The sequence below is a fragment of the Protopterus annectens genome, chromosome 14.part0 (genome assembly GCF_019279795.1).
Source record: "Protopterus annectens isolate FY-2018-M chromosome 14.part0, PAN1.0, whole genome shotgun sequence".
NCBI lineage: Eukaryota > Metazoa > Chordata > Ceratodontiformes > Protopteridae > Protopterus > Protopterus annectens.
The window spans coordinates 823,012,388-823,034,063 of NC_056748.1; the positions used below are offsets into that span (position 1 = coordinate 823,012,388).

The window sequence follows — 21,676 nt, forward strand, 5'->3', positions numbered from 1 at the left end:
CAATACACCAAGAACTGTGAGATTGAACAGTCATGTAATCATCCTAGCCGCGAACATACATAACAGCGAAAATACTATTTCACAAGTTCATAGAATGCAAAAATAAATAAATAAAAACTTCATTACAAAAAAAGAAGAATTGAAGCATGGTTTTGTTAAGTACTCTCCACAAGCAAAAGAAAACGACTCGTTATTTCTTTAAACTTTTACCGACAAAAAATAAAAAAAAAAACAGTTTGATTTAAAGTACCAATTGGTCGCACTTCAAAAATTAACCGACACTAAAAGGGGCAAACTGGTATTTTGATATATTAACAGCTTACAGAGACAACAGAAACACAATTTCACCAACACTAGCATCATAAATGACATACAAGCTTACTCCAGCAAATGCTATACAGGGCTACAACTTAGCATTATGCAATGGGTGCGCTTCTCGTTCGCTATGATACAGGCATAACGCTATCTATAAATTGTTGCCTTAAAACTTAGCCTTGTATTTCCTAGAATAACCAGTTTTCTTCACAATTTCTGGGTATATATGGCCTGTTAAATTCTTCATCTAGAAAGTCTATACAACTTTCCTTATAATATAACGGGTCTACCACGTGAATATATTTCATTGCCTTTATTGCGGAAAATAAGAAAATGCTCATCTTTCTAATCCTCTACTACGATTTGTAAAAAAAAAAAATAGTTACAGAGTATCCTGCACCTTCTTCGCAAATTAAGTGAAACTCTTTCAGGGAACTAGAAAAGCACAATAAGCAAACAACCAAACAACTACGGGATGGATGGATTTACAAATGTGGCTGGGCTGTAGCGTTATCAGGTGGTGTTGCAAATACAACCGAACCTGTGCCTCATAGAAGAAACACTTTTTCACTGTAGTAAAATAGTTTCAATGAAACAGCAAAGTCTTGTAGAAACAAAATCCTTAGAAAGTTATTATTTACATTCACCCAGGAAAAGTGTATCTCAATTTTAAGCAAACTTTACTCCGTTAAATCATGATGTAATACAAATCATCATGCATCTACATAATGTATTCAAATAAAATCAACTTAAATCGCAGAAAGCACACCAACACTGTTACAATAAAAAACAACAAAACAAACAAACAAACAATAGCAGCCTATTTTGTAAAATAACCCAGAAAACAACACCCCCAATGCACCCGAGAAATTAACATCACTACTGCCCAAAAAGGCGCACGGCGAAAAATAACACATTTTATTTGCCTACCTTTCTTGAACTCCTCCAGCATTGCATCCAGTTTTGTATCATTGAAAACGAAATGCAAGGGGTGGTTGTAGAATTTCGTGATAGTCTTCAGCGGGGTGCAGTCATCGGGATCCACGAAAGCCAAGTCTTTGACAAAAAGGAGGTCCACTATATTGGACCGGTCTCCTTCATATACCGGGATCCGCGTATAACCACTCTCCATTACTTCTGACATTGTGTTGAAATCTAAGACCACATCACACGAGATCATAAAGCAGTCTCTTAGAGGTGTCATTACGTCTTCCACCGTTTTAGTCCGGAGCTCTAAAGCCCCTTGTATGATGTTTAATTCTTCTTTAACAAGATCGTTATATGGATCCGTCACTCTCAACATTTCCAAGAGCTTCTCGCGGTTGTACACTGTACCAATCTCCTGACCCAACACGCAATCTAAAAGTTTACTAACAGGAAAAGATGCAGGGAAAGTAAGAAGCATGAAGAACTTCGTCAAAAAAATTGTGTTGGCACCTACTGCTAGTCCGTGTCTAGAACAAATAGCTTGAGGAACGATCTCTCCAAAAATAACAATCCCAATTGTGGACACCACTACAGCTACAAGTCCAGACCCAGCTATGTCATCCAACAAGATGGTCAACGTTGTGTTCACCAGGACGTTCCCAAGAAGCAAAGAACACAGGAGGTAATTCCCCTGCCTCCTTACTGGCTCTATCCTCTTGGCGTAATTTTTCTCCTTATCCGTGCCGCAGTTCTGAACAATTCTCAAGCCCATGGGATCTAGGGCCATCAACCCCAAGTTCAGTCCACTAAACATGCCAGACAGACAGAGAAGTACTGCAATAAAGATAACCTGTACCCAGAAAGGTAGCAAGAACTTCTTTTCTTCCACCACCACAACATTCGTGTCCTCCCCGTCGTGGTATACCCAGGTGGTCTCTGTCCATGGCTGCACATTTCCACTGGCTGGGTTAGGAGTCGGGATGGCTGTACACAGGTAGTATGACTTGGCCTTTTCGTTTTTTCTCAGAGGTTTGATATCAATTTCAATTATTCCTGATGTCCTTCTATTCAACAGCATGTACGGTAAAATGATGATATCCGAAGTCCTGATGCCACAAGGTTGGGAGCTAAAGTTGTCACCTTGAACATCAACATTGGTAATCACCGTTTTCCTTTCGTGCTCCGTGAAGGCTATTTTGGACCAGGTCTCGTTATTGATGTTCTGCCCATAGACCCTTAGTTTGACCCGGGTCCTTTCACTTACTCTCAGCGCTCCACCGTTCATGAATGACACGTCGTCCGTGTCCTCCAGCCTCAATCCGATTATGACAGTTCCCTCGTGCTCACTCCCCTGGGAAAACCTCAGACAGCTACTAGACATCAGGAAAATCAAAGCCAAAAAACTGACATGCATGTGAGCCGCCATATTTGAAGTGGGCAGCTTGACCAAGTGAGCCGCCATCTTTGGCTAGAATATATAAATATACAAAAATCAATTACATCCAATCCGATTTGGGCTTCATGTTTGTACGCTTAGACGCGTACAGCTACAATGCTTCTCAGCTTGGGCTTCTTTCAGTTGTGACAGAACAGCAGTGCCAAGCACCTAAATTGTATCAGCTATTGAAAAGCTGGGAATTGACTTTCCAGGATAGTTACCAATCAGAGTCTGGAAGGCAAAATAGGCGTTCCTTACCTGTCACTTATTGACCAATGAATAGTATAGGGCGGAGTAATATTTTGCAGAAATATTTAAATAAGTAAGAACACCCGCTAAATAACACATGAATAAGGGCTCAAGGTAATAACCAATGACGAGTGTAGTCATCTGGGAAGATGGAAAATGTGTTTGCTGTCTGGTATTATTTATAAGAATTTACTGTCGTGTGATGCACGTGCTGATGATAATCTGTGGAACTCATCCAGTTTAGGGATGCACATGTTCCTTCTTTGATTTTAATTTGTGTATCCTATCTTAATGCTTTTGTGCTGGATCTGTAAATTCATTCAAGTCAGTAAATACAGGTGAAAAAGGCATCATGTTCGCTTGTGTGACCTCCTTCTGTTTTGCATTTTGTGCGCAGCCAATATCGCAATTTTGTATGTATGCTATATCACAGAGACCCAAGAGTTCAGTCGTTCAGAGAGATAGTGTTTGCATTAACAATCATCTACAACTTGTTTTAACGTTTTCTTTATGTACCTCATTGTTCTGTAGAGTGTGTAATGTAGCTCCTACTGACTGCAGATCACTGTGGTTGTACATGTTCAGAAATACGTACTTAGTTTAATGATTACGGTACGAAACTGTGCCTCAGTGGAATATTTATAATGCCACTGTAATACCAGTAGTGCAAGCTGCTGTTGAGGGAGGTATCTGCATATTTATTTTGCAACCTGCAAGACGTCTTTTGCAACAGGCATTGTACGATTTGGGATTTTATCACTGAAGTTGTGAGGGAAAACAGAACTGCAGCATCAGCAGTTAAAAGTTAGTCTTTGGTTTAAGTCTGTAGCAAAGTGCATTCCTACTATTTGTTGATTTCATCTTTAACAAGTATTCTGTGTTTTATTACAACGAAGTCAAACCAGTGACTGTATAATGTTGGCACCGCCTTTCGTTGTCACAACAGGCAAAACCTGCAGAGAATTGGCATGTGTTCAATACGGAGAATTTATTTTGCAGCTTCATAAAAATTACGGAGGTCTTTTTGGATTGAAATTCATGACCTTTTGAACAACTGTAAGACTTGCGCAACCTCAGAGGTTTCCAGTGCATTTGACTGGAAGAGGGATAAAAATACGCATACCTCTCAACTGGCCAAATTTTCTCAGAATGTCCAGATTTTTTTCCTTCTTATTTTTGACATGCTCCAGATAAAATCTTTTTTTTTTCTGATAGATCACTAAGGCATATGGCGACATCCAGACGGCCGACTGGTGGCAAGTGCCTCTTTGCATATCATTTACTGGCCCATACAGGTAAGGTAAGACAGCTGTATTTAATCAAATTACCAGAAGTTGCTATGCCCCTCATGTCTCCTCTTTGATACTTCAGTATGTGCAAAATTGTAGTATATGTTTAGAATATAATGTAAGTAAACATGCCAACAGCAAAACTGCATGTTTACCTCCACCCTGGGGACCTTTTGTTAACGTACACCTGGATTTCATCCAAAAATCATACAAAATCCCGGTACATGTGAGGCAGAGCACCTCTCTGGCCTTGTTCAGAGATCTGATGGATGGATGATTGGGATTAGATATACTACCCAGGATTAGTTACTTCAGACTGCTGACAGAGGGCACAGCAAAGCAAATTTTATGTTTTTTTGTTCAGAAAAAAACTAAAGGGTGGCGAAACCATATAAACTAGGGCTAGGCTTATAAATGCCCTTGGGGCCTATGCCTAAGACTAATAATTTACAATTTATTTTGGTGGTAGTGTGTATACTGCGGTGGTGGTGCTGCGGTAGCGTTGTCGCCTCACAGTTAGACGTTGCCCATTCGATTCTCAGTTAGAGCGTCTTCTGTGTGGCGACATGCGTGAATGGGCGTTCCTTCATTGAAGGTTGTGCGTTAGGCCCGGCAAGCCAGTACGTAAAACTCTACTGCTGATCATTAGCGGACCGGAGTTCTGCAGTGGCGACCCCTAACCGAAAAAAGCCGAAAGACACAAACAAATTTTGGTGGTAGTGTGTATGTTCTCAGCATGGCTGGAAGCTTACCCATGTCGCAAAGCTGATGCAGTCACAGTGGTAAAGACATTTTTGTATAATTACTGGGTTTTTGTTAGATGTAGCATGTCTAGCAGCTCTGGGTCAGACATGGCTTTGTAGGTTAAGCAGAGATCGCCTCTAAGGAGGCGATATGAGACTGAGTATAGCTGGAGTTTTTTGAGTCTGTCAGTATAGGGCATGTGTTTAAGGCCTAGAATCTTCTTGGTGAGGTATTTTTGTTGGCTTTCTAGCTGTTCCAGGTGTCTAGTGAGGTACATGCCAAAAGGGGCATTGTATTCTATAATAGATCTAATGAGGGACGAGAAGAGAGGGATGATGATGTCTTTCTTCCTAGATGAGAAACCCTTTGTGATGAGATGTGCCACATAAAAGGATTTTCTAACCACAGTAATGATGTTGTTGTCAAAGGAGAGGCTGCTATCAACCTTTGTTTCCAGATCTCTTATTGCACCTTCTGAGTTAAGTGGAACACCGTTGATGTGGTAGTTCATGGGCACAGAGTTTTTCCCAAAGGGAATAATGATGCATTTTTTGGCATTTAGTTTAAGGCCGTGATTCAGGCACCAGCCATTGGTGTCAGTGAGGCCCCTTTGTAGGATGTCTGCGTCAGTTGGAAATTCTATAATGGGTCCCAGTTTGCAATCATCTACAAACTTGGTCAGCCAGAGTCCTTTTGTGTTGACTTAAACTTCTGAAATGTAGATGCCGAACAGAATAGGACCCAGGACAGATCCCTGTGGGACACCACTTGTGACTGGTTGATAGTCCAATTTGGAGTCTGCAACCTTCACAGTGTGAGTTCTATAAATGAGCCAGTTAACAACCCACCTTGTGACATAGGGTTTAATGCCTAGATTAGTGAGTCTGTCAATGATTTCCGAGTGGGGAATTTTATCAGAGGCCTTGGTAAGATTAAGATAAGCTGTGTGTACCACCTTGCCCTTATCCACAGCTCTGGTGATGGACTCAAAGAAGTCTACCAGATTGAGCAGGCATGATCTACCCGTCACAAATCCAAACTGTGTGGCGCCCAGAGTTTGGAGGCTTCCTGTATCCCTGTTTATAAGGACCAGAATGATACGCTCCATAGCCTTGCATATCAGACTAGTCAGGCAAATGGGGCGGTAGTTTCCAGGGTCTGTAGTCGCTCCACCCTTTGTGGAGTGGGATGACCATGGCCGTTCGCCATTCTTATAGGTTCATAGGTTTATACTAGGCTATCTGCCCTAAGGCATTTATAAGCCTAGCCCAATTTTTTGTGGCTTACGCCACCCCTTATATGAAAAAATACTGTGCCCATTAGTTTGTTGTGCCTCTGTCCAGCAGTGACATAGAGATGATTCCCGGGATAAACCTACGATCTCCCATCCACAGGTCAAGATTTCTCTTGAACAGAGCCAGCGAGGTGCTCTGCCTCACATGGACCGGGATTTTACTCCACAGCATAGGGAGTCTCTGAGTGATAAATCTATCCCTCCAGCACGTCCTATTTATATCCGTGATAAGGTTTAAGTCGCTTGCTCTAGTGGTTTTGGTGGATTTGGATTTTTTGAGGTGGAGCATGTCCATTAATTCCGGGTTGGACATGGCCTTTTATGTCAGGCACATGTCACCTCTGAGCAGACGGTATGCAACTGAATAGAGCTGGAGTTTCTTCAATCTGGCAGCATATGACAGATTTTGGAGTCCCTTTATCCTTTTGGTGAGGAACTTTTGGGGTCTCTCCAATTGCTGCAGATGTCGGGTGAGATACATCCCGAATGGGGCATTGTACTCGATCATTGGTCTGATAAGTGAAGAGTACAGGGGAACAATGACCTCACTAGATCTGAATGTGAATCCCTTCATGATCAGGTGGGCAATGTAGAAGGTCTTTCTAATCACTTTAGCAACGTGAGTGTCAAAAGAAAGGCCACTGTCAACCTGGGTCCCCAGGTCCCTGATAACCTCTTCTGTGCTTAGTGGATTGCCACCTATATGGTAGCTTGGGATTACCTTGTTTTTCCCGAAGGGTATGACTATACATTTTTTGGCGTTTAACTTCAGGCCATAGCTCTGGCACCAGCTATCTGTTTCCGTGAGTCCTTCTGAAGGATATCCGTGTCCGATGCACTTTCCACTATGGCGCCCAGTTTGCAGTCATCTGCAAACTTTGTCAGCCAAAGTCCTCCCATGTTGGCCTGTACTTCTGAGAAGTAGATGCCGAACAATAGGGGGCCAAGGACCAAGCCTTGTGGGACACCACTTGTGACCGGCTTGGAGTCTGACATAGCGCCAGCAACTCTAACCCTGTGGGTTCTGTCCTAGTTTGCAACCCATTTTGTGACATATGGGTTTACATTTAAGCTGGTAAGTTTTTCTACAATACCCGAGTGGGGTATTGTGTCGAAGGCCTTTGCAAGGTCAAGGTAGGCTGGCCTTGGTGACTGTTTCGAAGAAGTCGACCAAGTTCAAAAGGCATGATCTGCCCCAAACTGGGTCGGGTCCAATGTCTGCAAGTCCCCTATATCTTTGTTTATGAGCTCCATTATGATCCTCTCCATAGCTTTGCAGACTAGACTTGTTAAGCTTATGGGGCGGTAATTACCAGGGTCCGTAGAGGCACCGCCTTTGTGGAGTGGGACCACAGTTGCCGTACGCCACTCCTTGGGCACGTATCCTGTGGTAAGACTGAGATTAAACAGCTGCCTTATGTGCGGGTTTAATTCCTCATTTAGCTCGTGTAGCACACATTCGGTGGGTTCAAAGCCTAAAGTGAGGCTGTGATTGAACAGGGTGCTCAGGTGTGGTGCCAGTTCATTTTGTATCTCACGTAGAAAAATAAAAATATAATTACATGTATGGTATGACACAGATAGTGTCAGAGGGAGGAAACTGTTATGGGACAAGATCAGCTTATTAAAATGTATATTAATTTCAATTCATTAATGATGCTATAATATGATTGTTATAAAGCAAATATAATTTGTATGCAGGGCTGGGAAAAATACAGCTTCATAAGCTAAAGTTATTACTGTGTCCTTATTACTGTGCATTCTTTCAATATGTAATAAGGGAAAAGTAAGTGTTGCATAAAATCGAGGCATGTTAGTTACTACAAAAGGTTAAAAGTGCTTTGTTGCTAGGGATCCAACATCCAAGGTCAGAAACAAGACCCATTGAAAGCAGGTGGATCATGTATAGAAAGGTGTTCACGTGAAGTCCAAGGCGAAAATCATGAGGGATGAGGACATTTGCAAAGTTATCTATTAGCCAGAGTCATTGTAACATAATAAAAGTGCATGACCAGGTTTGATAAGAAAAATGTATAAAAGATGTAGTTTGTCTCTCTTCAGAGAGACTGATTTAACAACTGCTATGAAGACTGTCTCCCAGTGCTGTAAGAATAACATTTCTGTTTGCACATCCTGAAGTGTTGTTCCTGACTGAAGGCATATAATGTAAATTCTTAATGTTATTTATTTATGACTATAACAGTTCCCTGTTGTATGACTGAGGGGTGGCATGCAATGGGGATATGAGGCATATCTCCCCACCTCTCCAGTAACTCAGCCTTGTCCCTAAACTATTCCCCTCTTAGCCTGCTCCTCCTACTGTGACATCCCCAGCTTCCACCAGGCATCATCACAGGAGATTTACACCTGGAATACAAAATATCATCAGACCCCACTCTGATGGACCTCCCGCATACCCCCAACACAAACAGCACCAGAACTACCTATTCTAAAGACTTAAACCTTGCCTGTGTTATAAATAGGACCTGCTCAAAAGACAAGTATGTATCCCAGAGATTACCCCATCTCTGGAACAGACTCCCCATCCTTGTGAAGCAGAGTTCCTCCCTAACCCAATGTGCAACTTGATAATTGGATGTGGACTAGGGAATTCATATGTCTGTAATGGACAAAGGTAGCCTGCCCCTATTTGTAAATGTTTCATCTCCCAAGACCCTGCTTACACTTACCAAGTGTACCTGAATTTGTCAGAGATTTGGGATGCTCGACTAGGCTTAAATAGGCCTCTCTGGTTGTTAGCCTGGTACATGCCTATGAACCTGTGATTTGCTTACAGAACTATCCATCCACGAGGGATGGTAACACCCTTCCTTCCCTGCTTCTCCACCAGACACCTGAGCCATTAATCAAACCTGGGTCACTTGGGCTTGAGTCGTGGCTTTATCCCCGTACACCACTGTAACAGAGATGGATAAGAGAATAATTGAAAATGGCACTTGTACAGTGATGTAGAGGAAAGAGACTTTCATGAGATGCTTCACATAACACACGCTGCTTTTACTAAGTGTTATGTTTCATATAACACAGTAAAAGCAGCATGGGATTTTTGTGTGCTGTGTGCATAGCCCAAGTTTAAGAAAAGCATGGAACATGTCCTTCCTGTTTGTAAACTTAAACTGATTCTTTCTGTAATTGAAAAGATGATGTTTATTTGATCACTGCTGCAGTAGCCATAGCTATAAGGGTTATAACCTACTAAGGGTGTAACAGTCAGCCAGCTTCCAAAGCTTAAGGGCACCTACCATGTGCCCAAACCACCATTAATCAGATTGAGCAGAGCTGGAGGAAAAAAAATTGGCTCTGACATTGTCAGCTCTTGAGCAGTTAGTAAGTTATTAAAGTTTTTGGCTTTATACCCTTTTCCCTTTTCTATTGTATTTATGTTTTTCTGCATATATTTTAATGCTGTTGTTGGTAGTTTTTTCCCTGTCTTTTTCTTCCATTTCAGTAATCCTTCCTACCATTACTGGTAGTTTTTCTTTCCTTTCCTTCCTGATTAAAAAAGAAAAAGTCTTATTCTGCTTTGCTGTTTATCTCCATAATGGCTGAAAAACCTTCAGGTTTCAAAAAGTGTAAGGAGTGAGGGCACGAGATTGCTTTACCTGATGCCCATGATTCTTGCATCTATTGTCTGGGCCCTGCCCAATTTGAATATCCCTTGTGAGATTTGAAAATCTTTTAATCCAAGGGGTTTAGTAGACATGAAAAATAAATTGATTCTGAAGGGACTTCTCCTTACAATCTTTTCAGAGTCACTGGCTGGAACTCAGCCCTCCAAGGCAGGCCAAAAGAAGTCGAAAAAATGGCCCCATGAACCATCTGAATCCTCCACTACTTCTTCAGATCTGAACAAAGAACCAGTCCAAAATTTTTCAAAATGGTCAGATCCGAAGACCAAATCCCTGATTTTGACTGTAGAAGATGCAAGGTCTGCTTTATTGGAGCAGGTTCTCTTGGAGCTGAAATAGCTTTCCCAGACATGTTATGGATCCTCTCTGTACCTATTCCCCTCTCAGCTATCTTCCCATTCTTCCAGGAGTCTTTCAGAGGCAGATGTGGATAGAATGTTGAGGAAGTTTCTCTCACTGCAGATACAGATGGGAGTTCTCCCAGTTCCTAGCCTTTTGGGTCAGGACACCATTGTTAGAATCACTGCTCCAATCTTGGCTTCTTCTTCAATCCTTTCTTTGGCTTCGGAGCCTTTGAATCCAAGTTTCCTGGGACTGCCTGTGTTAGATACGAAGATGGTTGTATCTTCAGATCTGATACCTACTCTCAGTGGACCAGCTCTGAAGGTGTCGGAGCCTGATAACTCTTGGAACCAAAGTGCTGTTGTTGGGTCTGAGGTGCTAGAGTCGACTCCAAAGCTATTGGAACCGTCTCTGCCCCTTGGGGCTTTGGCATTGGACCATTTGGCTCTGACTTCTGCCTTGAGTGGACTGCCTTCCGATCAAAGGGAGCCAGTGGTCCAGAAGCATGTCTTCTTGGCTCTGTTGGCTTCCTTCTACCTGGAGCATTCTGCTTTTGAGGTAGTAGAGAGAGGATACTCTTCTAGAATTCAGACAATTCCACCCCCCCTCGGAGCTGCCACCTGGTTCCCAGATGTCTTTGTGCTGTGAGCCTCATCGCTCTACTCCACAGATACAGCTAGCTCAAAGTCTCCAGGCCACCCAACAGGGTACCCTTATTTCTTCTGTTACTTCTCCAGAGCACCACACTGAAAAAGCCCCTAGGAAGAGATAGTGCAAGAGGAGGCACATAGACTCCCCTCAAGAGTCAGTCACAGAAGATACTGATTTCGATGAAGGGGCAGGGTCCTCAAGCTCACCACCTGATGACATCTCTTTTGGAGAAATTTTAGCGATCCTTAAGCAAAAGGGTGGTTCATCTACCGATAACCCTTCCCAAGATGAATCTGTATTCCTGGAGGTGTTTTGTGCTCACCATAACGTTCCATCTGTGTTGTCCATTTTCATTCTTCCTCAGTTCTCACCCCTCCAGCCCCCTACCTTTCTTGTTTGTGACTTTTGAAAGAGTGAGAGAATACTTATGGAACCAAAGTTTCTCCTTTTAAGCTCCAGATAGTGTTTTTTTCATATAATTATTATTTATCACATTGTTATTTAGCAATAAAAAGCAGCAACCAAGATCTGAAGTATGGAGGGGGGCTACAGCATTGTGGGTAGTGGAGGAGCTTATGAGTTTGCAGTAGCCGTGAGCTGTAAAAAGCATATGAGTCAGATCCGAGGATTGGATCTGAGCCCACATGTTGAGGAAGAATGAAAAATGACAACACAGATGGAACATTATGGTGAGTATATAACTTCTTTTTTTGGCAGTAAGCCTTTTAGTGCTTTCCTGCTACCAAAGAATGCTCCTCTTATGGGCTGTTGAGGATTGATGGTCAGCTAGTGCTTCTCCATTGCTATCATTGCTGGACAGATAAGTTCTCTTCAGGGAAAACACTTTCCGCTTCTTATTTTTTCAGAAAAGTTAATTATTTTTTTTAATAAAAGTATTATTTTAAACTAGCAAAAAGTATTTTTAATGACCGTTGTGTGACTTTTAGTCACTTTTTGCTAGGATAGTTTACTTTTTACTTTTAAAGGAAAAAAAGTTGTTAAAATTTGTTTAAAACTATTTTTTTTCCTGTTTAAAAGTTGTGTTGAATTACTTTTGGGGTATGGAGAAGGCATTTAAGTACTTTTCACAGATTTTTTTTTAATAATTACCTGTTTCACCTACTATTGCTGCCACTCTTCACCCAGATTAAGGCGTCTTTTTTCAGCTTCACCATGGAACAGCCTACCAGTTCCTCAGTTCTTCCTCCTTCTGACTACAAAAAAAAGAAACAATTTTCAAGCAGTCTTTGCCCCTTCAGTGGCTAATAAGTTTCCTCAGCTGCAGATGGGTGACACTCATGTGGCCATTACTGGTTCATCCACCATTTATCTTTTTTCTTGGCTCTCTTTGGTCTAGTCCCTAGAATCACCTTGGATCAGGAATTAGACACATCCTCTGTGGTTGTAGGTGTGCCCTTGGTGGGCAAGAGAGAACTACCTTTGTCATTCTTTACTGGGATGCCTGGCCCTAGAGAGATTTTGCATGTCAAAAGTAGGTCTAGTTCTTTAAGAAATCATATCAAAAACTCGTACAGTTATCTTTGTCTGTCTGTGTTACTTTTTGTGTTTCTTGCTAGAGAAAAAGGAATTTTTCACTGTCTGAGGATGTTCAAGACACTGAACAAGAAAATTATTATGACGGGACAGCTTCCATTTTCTCTCCTCAAGTTTCTGATTCTGAAGAGAGTGATTATTCTGACAGTTCCTTGGAAGGATTTTTTTTCTGAAGCCATATCTTGAATGAATCAAATGTTTCAATGGGGACATAATGTTCTTCCACTGCCTTTAAAGAAATATTGATTTATTGCAACTGGAATTTCCTGAACCTCCTCCAGTTCTTCCTGTTCTTCCAGCATTGGAGGATATATTTACTACAGCCTGTAAGCTAGCCTGCAGTCCCTAAGAAAGCATTTAGCTTTATAAAATTTCTCAAACATATATGTTTTTATTTTCTAACTCAAATCAAATCCAGCTGTGATTTCCTTGGTAAATCCAGCTGCTGCTAAATATTTTGTTAATGCCAATCTCCCAGAGAAGAGTAGGACAACTATTGGAAGATCTGGGAAAACATGTATTCTTCTGCAACACTTATTTTTAGAATTTTTAATTGTCAATCTCACATTTTTAAGTTTATGTTTGCCTCTTTTGAGAATAAGAGGAACTTTACAGTATCCTTTCCCTTGACTGAGGAAAAATCATCTTTGTGTAAACTATCGCTTCTTAGTTTCAGGTGACTAAACATTGTTCTTATGATTCAGCTGATGTCACTTCCAGAGCTGCTGCTGTTGAAACTGTTATGAAGAGGTTTGCTTGGCTGCATACTCAGAATCTTTCTGATGATATTTTTGTGCAGTCTTTGAACCATCTGCTGCAGAGGTCCTTAAAAAATGTGATGAGAGAGGGAAGCTGATTCAGGGGTTGAGAAAAATTCAGTGATACCTAAAATCACTATGGTTCCAGCATCGACACCCTCAAGATTCCTTTTTTGGGGTTTGTCTAAATGGATCTTTTTAGGTAGAGAGACCAATTTTATCTGAGTTCTGGTTTCCCATTTTCTCTTCTAGGTCCAGCACAGTTTCTAACAACAGAGGCCTCATACTTTGCTTGGGCAGCAGTATCAGTGGGAGTAAAAGTGTAAGGTCTTTGGGACAAGAAAAGAAAAATACAGACCAAAACACACGAATGTAAGAGAGATATTGGCAGCCATAAATGCTCGCAATGCTGTCGGTTATTTATGGTCCCTAGGACCATTCCAGGTGATTATAGAAGACACTACAGTAATGTGTAACATAAACAAACAGCGGGGAAACAGTTCTTACCCTGTGTGCTGACTAGCCATAGTAGCCGAGGATATAGTTTTCCAGCTCAGTCTCACTCTACAGGCATCTTACATTTCATCAGTGCAAAACTTTGTGGCAGACAAGCTGAGCCAAGATGAGGACAGACCTTCACAAATGGAAACTGAATTGGGGGGGGGGGTCTTCCAGGAACTGAGCCAGCTGTGAGGAACACCACAGCTATATTTGCCTCCAGCCACAATAATCATTTGACAAAATTCTACTCCAGGACTCAATGGAATGCCAGGAAAACAGATGCTTTTTTCCCTTTGGACAGAAATGTTTGTTATGCTTTTGCACCTTTTTCACAAGTATCCAAGTTCATTCTAAAGAATCAGAAGATTCCTCCAAAGTTCATTGTGGTGATGCCCTTTTGGCTCAGGTGACAGTGGTTTTCCCTTCTTTTGGAATTGGCCAAGGACAATTATCTCTAGCTTCCTCACATATTAGACTTACTTACACAAGACAGGGCTTGTATGATGCAACTTAAAACATCTTCAGTGTACTATCTGGATGATAGGGTTTAATACCTTTTAGGAACCTATTTTCTGAGGATAAGCAGCAGACACTAAAGGAGGCAGCAAACCTGCTACTAGGAAATCATATATTAGTAAACAGAAAATGTTTTCTTCTTGGTGCCAAGATAAGAACCAAGAACCTTTTAAGGCTAGTATTTCTCTGGTTCTACAATACCATCACCTGGACTTTCCCCCTTCTCCATTAAGGTACACTTGTTTACCATTCCAGCATGTCTGTCCATGGATCCACTCCTTTCAATGCATTCCCATGTGAAAATGGTTTTGAAACGGGAGTTGCACATCAAGCCTCCTAGAAAATAGCTGGCTTCTCATTGAGATCTTTGTTTTAGAAAAATTAACTGTTGAACCAGTGCATCAGGCCGATTTGGGGATGTTCATCATTTTTACTGCTGTAGTAGCCTATAGCTATATTGGTTATTTCCTGCCCAGGATATATTGGCCATTCAGCCCTTAAAGGTTTCTGCCCCCCCACCAAACATGTACAGGCTGTTGTGTCTCAAGATCCACAGGGAACAAATACCAGCTTGGGTGCTAATTTCTTCAATACTTTCCTGCTGCCCTTGAGAGAGCACCTCTGGGCTTCCCAGGATCAACAGTCTTCTCAGATCTTCCATTTCTGGCAGATAAATTGAACCCTTCTACACAGAAATAATATATCTATTTTTAACAAGTAATTAGGACCGGGACTCTTTAAGAATATCAGCAATATACTTTGTTGACATTTTAGCAGAAACAATTTATCAGATGAATTATTTTTAGATGCTGGGACTAATTAGCTATGTCTAGAGCACTTTTATGGGAAAAATGTGCTGCTTTTGTACTTTTAATGGAAGGAATTAAATATTTTAAGGGACTGCAAGTGTATTTTGTACTTGGGTACGCTTTGTGGCAGCTTGCTTACATTTCTACTTAATTCACTGACACTTTATGTGATCAGGGACTTCTGAATCATGGGGGATTGAAGTGTGCTGCTTGTGCATTTACTATTTTGATATTTTTGGGACTGTGTAGGGAAGTGTAAGTGTATACACTGCTTGTGAACATTAAAGTGTCAACTTACCTTCTGACTGACTCATTCTTGCGCTTACCATCAAACAGGCTTTTTCCCCATCTGTAGCATGAAGACCCTTATCAGTCCTGTGGTTTTTCCTCCTGCTGCACATAAAAAGAAAAACAAAATAAAGAGCCCTTGTCTGTATTGTGGACTCAGTCTATGCCTCAGCCATTGGTGGGTGACTCTGCAGTGGCCACAGCTTGTTCCTCAGACCACTCACTGGTTTTCTTGGATCCCTTGGCATAGTCCCTACTAACACCAAGAATGGGGGGGGGGGTTAGCCATGCCCTCTCTGGTGTTCCACTGTGAATACTGGACATGGTAGAAACTATCATCTTTGGGTATGAAGTTTCTCTATGATGTTCTTCCCAGGGTGGCTGGGGAAATGGACCTTTTTCCAGGATTGAAGTGCCATCCTTCAGTCGGTCTCCTTGCAGGGATGTCCCTAGAATAAAGAAACAAAAAGTTAGACATATTTCATTCAAAGACAGTGTGTCTGTTAATAAAAATGAATTATTTGCCTTAGCTAAGGGTTTATTGAAGGTTTTGAATCCTGTGGAAAAGAAGGAACATTTAAATAAATTCTGATGATTCTGATAATAACAAGAATAGTGCTTCTTCTGTATTTTCCGCACAAGCACCTGACTCTGATTCTAAGGTAACTGTTTCCTCAGTTTCTCCTATAGATGAGTTTATTTTTCTGAGATTCTGAGATTGTATCTAGGATGATTAATTATTTTGTGGGAACAAATGTTGTTCCCCCCTTAAGGAGATACTATGAAATATTAAAAGAGGATATGCCGCATTCTGTACCCATTCCTCCTATTATGCCATCTTTGGAGGATGTTTTCGTTTCTACCTTTAATAATCCTGATAGTCAGTCTTCAGTCCCTAAAAAGGCAAAAAGACTTTATAATGTTCCTAAGTCTAACAAGTATTTATTTTCTCACCTCAGGTCTGATCCAACAGCTATTTTTTACTTTCAGATAAGGATGGTAAAGTCTTTGGCAGGTTTGGTAAGAACATTTTTTCTTCTTTAACTCTAGTCTTCAGAATTCTGAATTACCAATCTCATATGATGATGTTCACGTTGATTTATTTCGACAGTTCTGGTACTTTTCTGCTGCATTACCCTTAGAAGTGGATGCAAAAAAAGTACTGTTCACAAGGATGGTGGTGGGAAATAGAATAGGTTATAGACGGATATGGTGGAGTTTGGAATTAAAGAAAACTTTAAATTAGCATGGGATTGATGGAATTAAAGTGGATATGGGATAATGGTCATGTATAAGTGGCTAGTTTCAATAGCCATATGTTTCCTCACACAGAGGTTTCATAGATTTCATAGATATTACAATACTACTATGTCTTATGACCATTCATGCCTTGCCAGTACCTTCCCTCATGTCATATTTCCTTTCTCCAGGATGGGCCTTACCAGTCAATCCCAGATTAAATGTGTGGCTATGCATGGAGTCATCTATGTAATTTTATAGGAAGATATTGGAATGGCACTGCTTAACATGCAGAAGTTTATTTCAGAGGTTTGGGAGATATTTGTTTATACACTTGTCCCACCACCACATTTTATTTATCTGTTGGCAAAGATTTAGGTCCCTAATTCTAGTATTGGTATATATATTGTACTTGCATAGAATCAGGAGGTCAAGGACAAACTGGTCTATAATTCCACAGTAAGTAAAACAGAGCTCCCCTCAAAAATCTATAATACACTAAATAAAGAGATAGAGCTTCCATTATCTCTTGGTTGCTCAGTGACTTTAGGCCTGTGATCTTCTTGGTAAGAAACCTCCAGAGTCTTTCTAATTGTTTGATATGTTTAGTGAGATACATTCTTAAGGAAGTGTTTTACTCAGTAATTGGTCTGATCAATGCTGAGTTTAAAGGAGTGATTTCCTCTTTAGACCTTCATCATATTCCTTTGGCAACTAGCTGGGCTAAGTAAAGGGAGTTCCTGACAACCATTGTCAGATGATGGTCAAAGGAGAGGGAGTTATCAACCAAAGTTCCTTGGTCTCTGTCTACATTTTTGTTCTGTAGTGATGTGCTGTTGATACAGTATAATGAGGGGAGGGAATGTCACCAAAAATGATGATACTTCACTTTTTAGCATTAATTTTGAGTCCATTCTAGTCCATTCAGTGTTTGCTAGGAGTGTTCATTCTGGAGAGTTTGGGTGTTAGAGGGTGACCTAACAACAAACCCAAGTTTTTGTAACATGTAGACTTTGTCATCCAGAGATCTTGCCTGTCTGCTTGAAGATCTGTGAAGTAAGTGGCAAAAAAGATTGATCCCAGCACCAGACTTTGAGGGGTACTATCAGTCACTTTCATACTTTCTGATGAGGCACTTGCAATTTGCAATATGTGGGCAGTGTCTTTCAGCCATTTTGCTATACATCTTAGCATATGTGGGTTGATTTTTAAAGCATTTAGCTTTTTATGATGCCAACATGGGAAATGGTGTTGAAGATTCCCTGGAATCACTTGATGTGAAGTTGTTCTATCTCATCGTTCATTCTTTCCTGATGGGTTCAGATCCGATCCCTTGGCTCCAAGTCGGCCAATTGCAAAGCTCAAGGTCTTCAAATAGCTCGAGGCCAAGTCCCTATCCCATGATGCACCTAGAGTTACCTCAGATGTAGTTTGTCGCTGCAACAGATCGGAGGTTCTGCATTAGCTCAGGCCAGTAAAACTGTTTGTTCATACTTTACTTACTTATATTGATATTTAGGCAGTTTTAGGTAGTTTTAAATAGCTTTATAAAGTTTTTATAGCTTTTTGGTGTGTTTACCTACATTGTATTCCCTTAGTGTGCTTTAAAATTCTAGTTGGCCTCTTGTTTTAGGCCTATTTCTAAAAACCTTTTTTCTGATTACTAGAGTGTGTTTAGTCAGTGACCTTTTGTCACAATTTATTCTAAATAGTTAGATAGTATAGAGTTATTTGCTGTGTGGTATGTATTCTAAACTAGATAGTATATAGTTATTTGCTGTGTGGTATGTTTAGCCTTAATTTTTTTAGAAAAGGCTTGGATTTGATAATTACTGCTGAAGATATTGCAGTTGACAGTATTTTTTGTCAGATATAGCTATTCTTTACAATATCTTAGATAATGTTTGTTGTGTCTTATAGCAGCTATCATCTTTTTCACTGTATAGTTTGTGTATATATTTCATATTGTGTGTTTTAGACAGATCTCTTTCTATCACCTTAATATTTACATTAGTATTACTCCCTGTGTGTGTGTGTGTGTGTGTGTGTGTGTGTGTGTGTGTGTGTGTGTGTGTGTGTGTGTGTGACTCAGCCTGATTTTATTAAAGCTTTTGTAGATAATTACTGTTAAAATTTTTTGAGGTGACAGTAATTTTCTCTCTGAGATTACAATGACTGACCAAGAGAAGCATCCTAAGTCAGGTTTCAAAAAGTGCCCTAAATGTGGCGAAAAGATGTCTGTAACAGACAGCCATGTAAATTGTGTGTACTGTCTAGGAGCCCTCCATTTACAGGATAGCTGCTCTATATGCCATTCCTTCTCCTCCAGAGTCCTATAGGAAAGAAAAAGAAAATTAATAGACAGAGGTTTGTTGAAACCATCCTTCCAAGAAGCTTTGAGCGACCAAGATGGATCCAGCAATTCCTCAAAGTCTTCTAAGACTTCTGAATCAAAGAAATAAAAAAAATATATGAATTTGGCTCCACTGACATCGGAACTGACAGTCCTGTGTTTTCAGAGCCGGTTCCCAGCCTTTTAACTGGTATCCGAAACTCCTAAGAGTCCATTATTACAGTCGGTACCACCTTTGGTGCATTCATCTCAGTCCTCTATCAGCATTTCTGATCTGGATGTGGATCGTGTGGTGCAGAAGCTGTTATTGGCACCTGCCTTGGCAAAAATTTTATCGGCTCCAACCCAAATGACTTCGGAGCCAAAGACCCTTACACTAGCTCAAACTGTCCCTCCTCCGAGCCATGCTGGTCCTTCGGAGCTGGAGGAGTTAGACCTGTTGATTGTGGAACGCTCGGAGCCGACGCTTGCTCCAGTGTCTTCTGCTCCATTCACCCTGACATCCTCAGTGCCGAATCGGGGACTCTAGGAGCCGACATTCTCTGGTCGGGTCAGGGGAGGATAGTCAGACCAACTTGTCAGTTCCGACTCTGCCAGGTTATCGATGGATTCCTTGGATCCGTCTGTTCCCTCACATCAGAGCAGAGGTGCTTTCGATGCCATGAGGAGAGTCATGTCTCCTAAGACATCCCCGATCTCAGGTCTGGCTTCCTCCTCCACTAAAGCGCCTGTGTCTGCTTCTGCCTCACACATCCTGACCAAGCGTAGAGACCCAGAGCCTCAGGAAACCCCATTGGGTGGCCCTTGCTCTTCCGAGACCTCACCAGAAGCTCCCACTGATGAGGTTCCCAGGAAGAGGGTTTGTAAGAGGAAACATCTAGACTCCCCCAGGAATCTCTAACATCTGATACTGTCTTGGATGAGTCAGAAGGGTCCCCATGGTCCCCCTCTTAAGATATCTCATTCGCTGAGATGCTAGAAATCCTGAGGCAGAGGGGTGACTAGCAATCCAAAAACCCTACTGAGGATGAGTCAGTTCTCCTGAAGGCTTTCGAGTCTCAGCTGTCCACCTCTTGGGTGTCTCTGCCCTTCGATGAGCTGATGCAGCTGGTCTCACGAAGGGCGTGGGAGTCTCCGGATACTATGGAGCCTGTCCCTATGAGGCCTAATAAGTTCATTTCTGCCCCCCTTGACAAATCTTTCTTGACAAAAGGTATATGCTAGTTGATGCCATGGTGGTGGTGGCAGCCACCAAAACGAAATGTCTGAAACTTCCTTGTCTGTCCATCCTCCTAACAGAGACTCCAGGATCATGGATAGATATGGGAAGTGCATGTTTAGTTCAGCTACTTTTGCTTTTCGTTCGCTCAACTATCTAACCCATTTTACCAGATTACAAACAGATCTCCTTAAAGAGGTAGGAGATACTCTTCAGGGTAAAGTAGCTGCAAGAGCTACTGACAAAGTTGCCACCCAACTTGCTACCCTCAGTTCTATAGTAAACTTATCCATGCACCTCATTTCATATGCAGCTGATGGAACAAGTAGGGCAGCAGGTACAGGAGTTGCTCTTAGGAGACACTCCTGGATGCACTTGTGTTCCTTCGCAGAGCCCTTCAAGTCATCCTTCGTGAATACCCCCTTCGATGACTCGTCCCTTTTCAGGGCTAAAGTGAAGGAAACCTTAACCAGGTGTGAGCAGGATGGAAAGAATCTGACTGCCATTGGTGTCTGTTTTTCCACCCCTACCAGACCCTACCATAAGGGTCAAAGTGGGGGAGATGTGATTCCCAAGGAGCCTTTCAGGACACATGTGGTGAACCCCCCTCCCGAGGCAGAGGAGAGGACAATAATGGAAGATGCCGCCCTCATGGCAGCGGGGGTCTGCAACACCAGGGCAACAGAGATCACTTCTTTGGGAAGCCCTACCAGAGCTCCTAAAAGGAGGCCTGACTGTCCTGCCCTGGAAGCAGTCAGGGGTTGCTTATCTTTGTACCCAGATGTCTGGCTCAAAATAACAAAAGACAAATGGGTACAAAGTATCGTTTCCAGAGGATGCTTCAGTCCATTCACCACACCCCTCCATAAGAAAAATCCCAGGCGTTCCACCCAGTTACAGGGAACAAGCAACAATAGAGGTCCAAACATTGCTAAGAAAAAGAGTCATCCAATCAGTCCCAGCAGACCAGACAGGATCCGGAACTTATTTGAGATTATTTTTAGTTCCAAAAAAGACGGGGGACTGGAGACCCATATTGGACCTCAGCAGACTGAACAAATCTGTAAAGAAAGAGAAGTTCTGGATGGTCACACTTCAGCCTATTCTTCCCTTCCTAGGGAAAGACAATTGGATGTGCTCGATAGATCTCAAGGATGCATACTACCACATAAAAATGGCCAGGCCATCTGGGGATCATCTGTGCTTCCAGCTGGGAGACAATCATTACCAGATTTGAGCCCTGCCCTTTGGCCTCACTACAGCCCCCAGAGTGTTCACCAAATGCATGGCAGTGGTCACGGCTCACCTGAGGCATTTAGGATTCCAGGTGTTTCTGTACCTAGACGATTGGCTCCTTACTGCCACCACCCAGGCATCAGCTCATTCAAGCCAGGTAGTCTACTCTGTCACTCTGCAATCAACTGGGCATTACAATCAACTCAGAAAAATCTGCCTTGCCACCATCGCAGCATATCAATTTTATCAGAGCAGAACTGGACACCACCACCACCACCACCACCACCACACTAAGACTTCCAAT

The 21,676-nt window shown here is 41.8% G+C and overlaps 1 protein-coding gene across 1 annotated transcript; it reads right to left on the reverse strand.

The window, feature by feature from the left end:
• Positions 1-1,135: 1,135 nt before the first annotated feature.
• CNNM2 (cyclin and CBS domain divalent metal cation transport mediator 2) lies at positions 1,136-3,026 on the reverse strand. Its single transcript, XM_044055629.1, has one exon. The coding sequence runs from the start codon at positions 2,702-2,704 to the stop codon at positions 1,136-1,138; it is 1,569 nt and encodes a 522-aa protein (XP_043911564.1). The 5' UTR covers positions 2,705-3,026.
• Between the last annotated feature and the right edge of the window lie 18,650 nt (positions 3,027-21,676).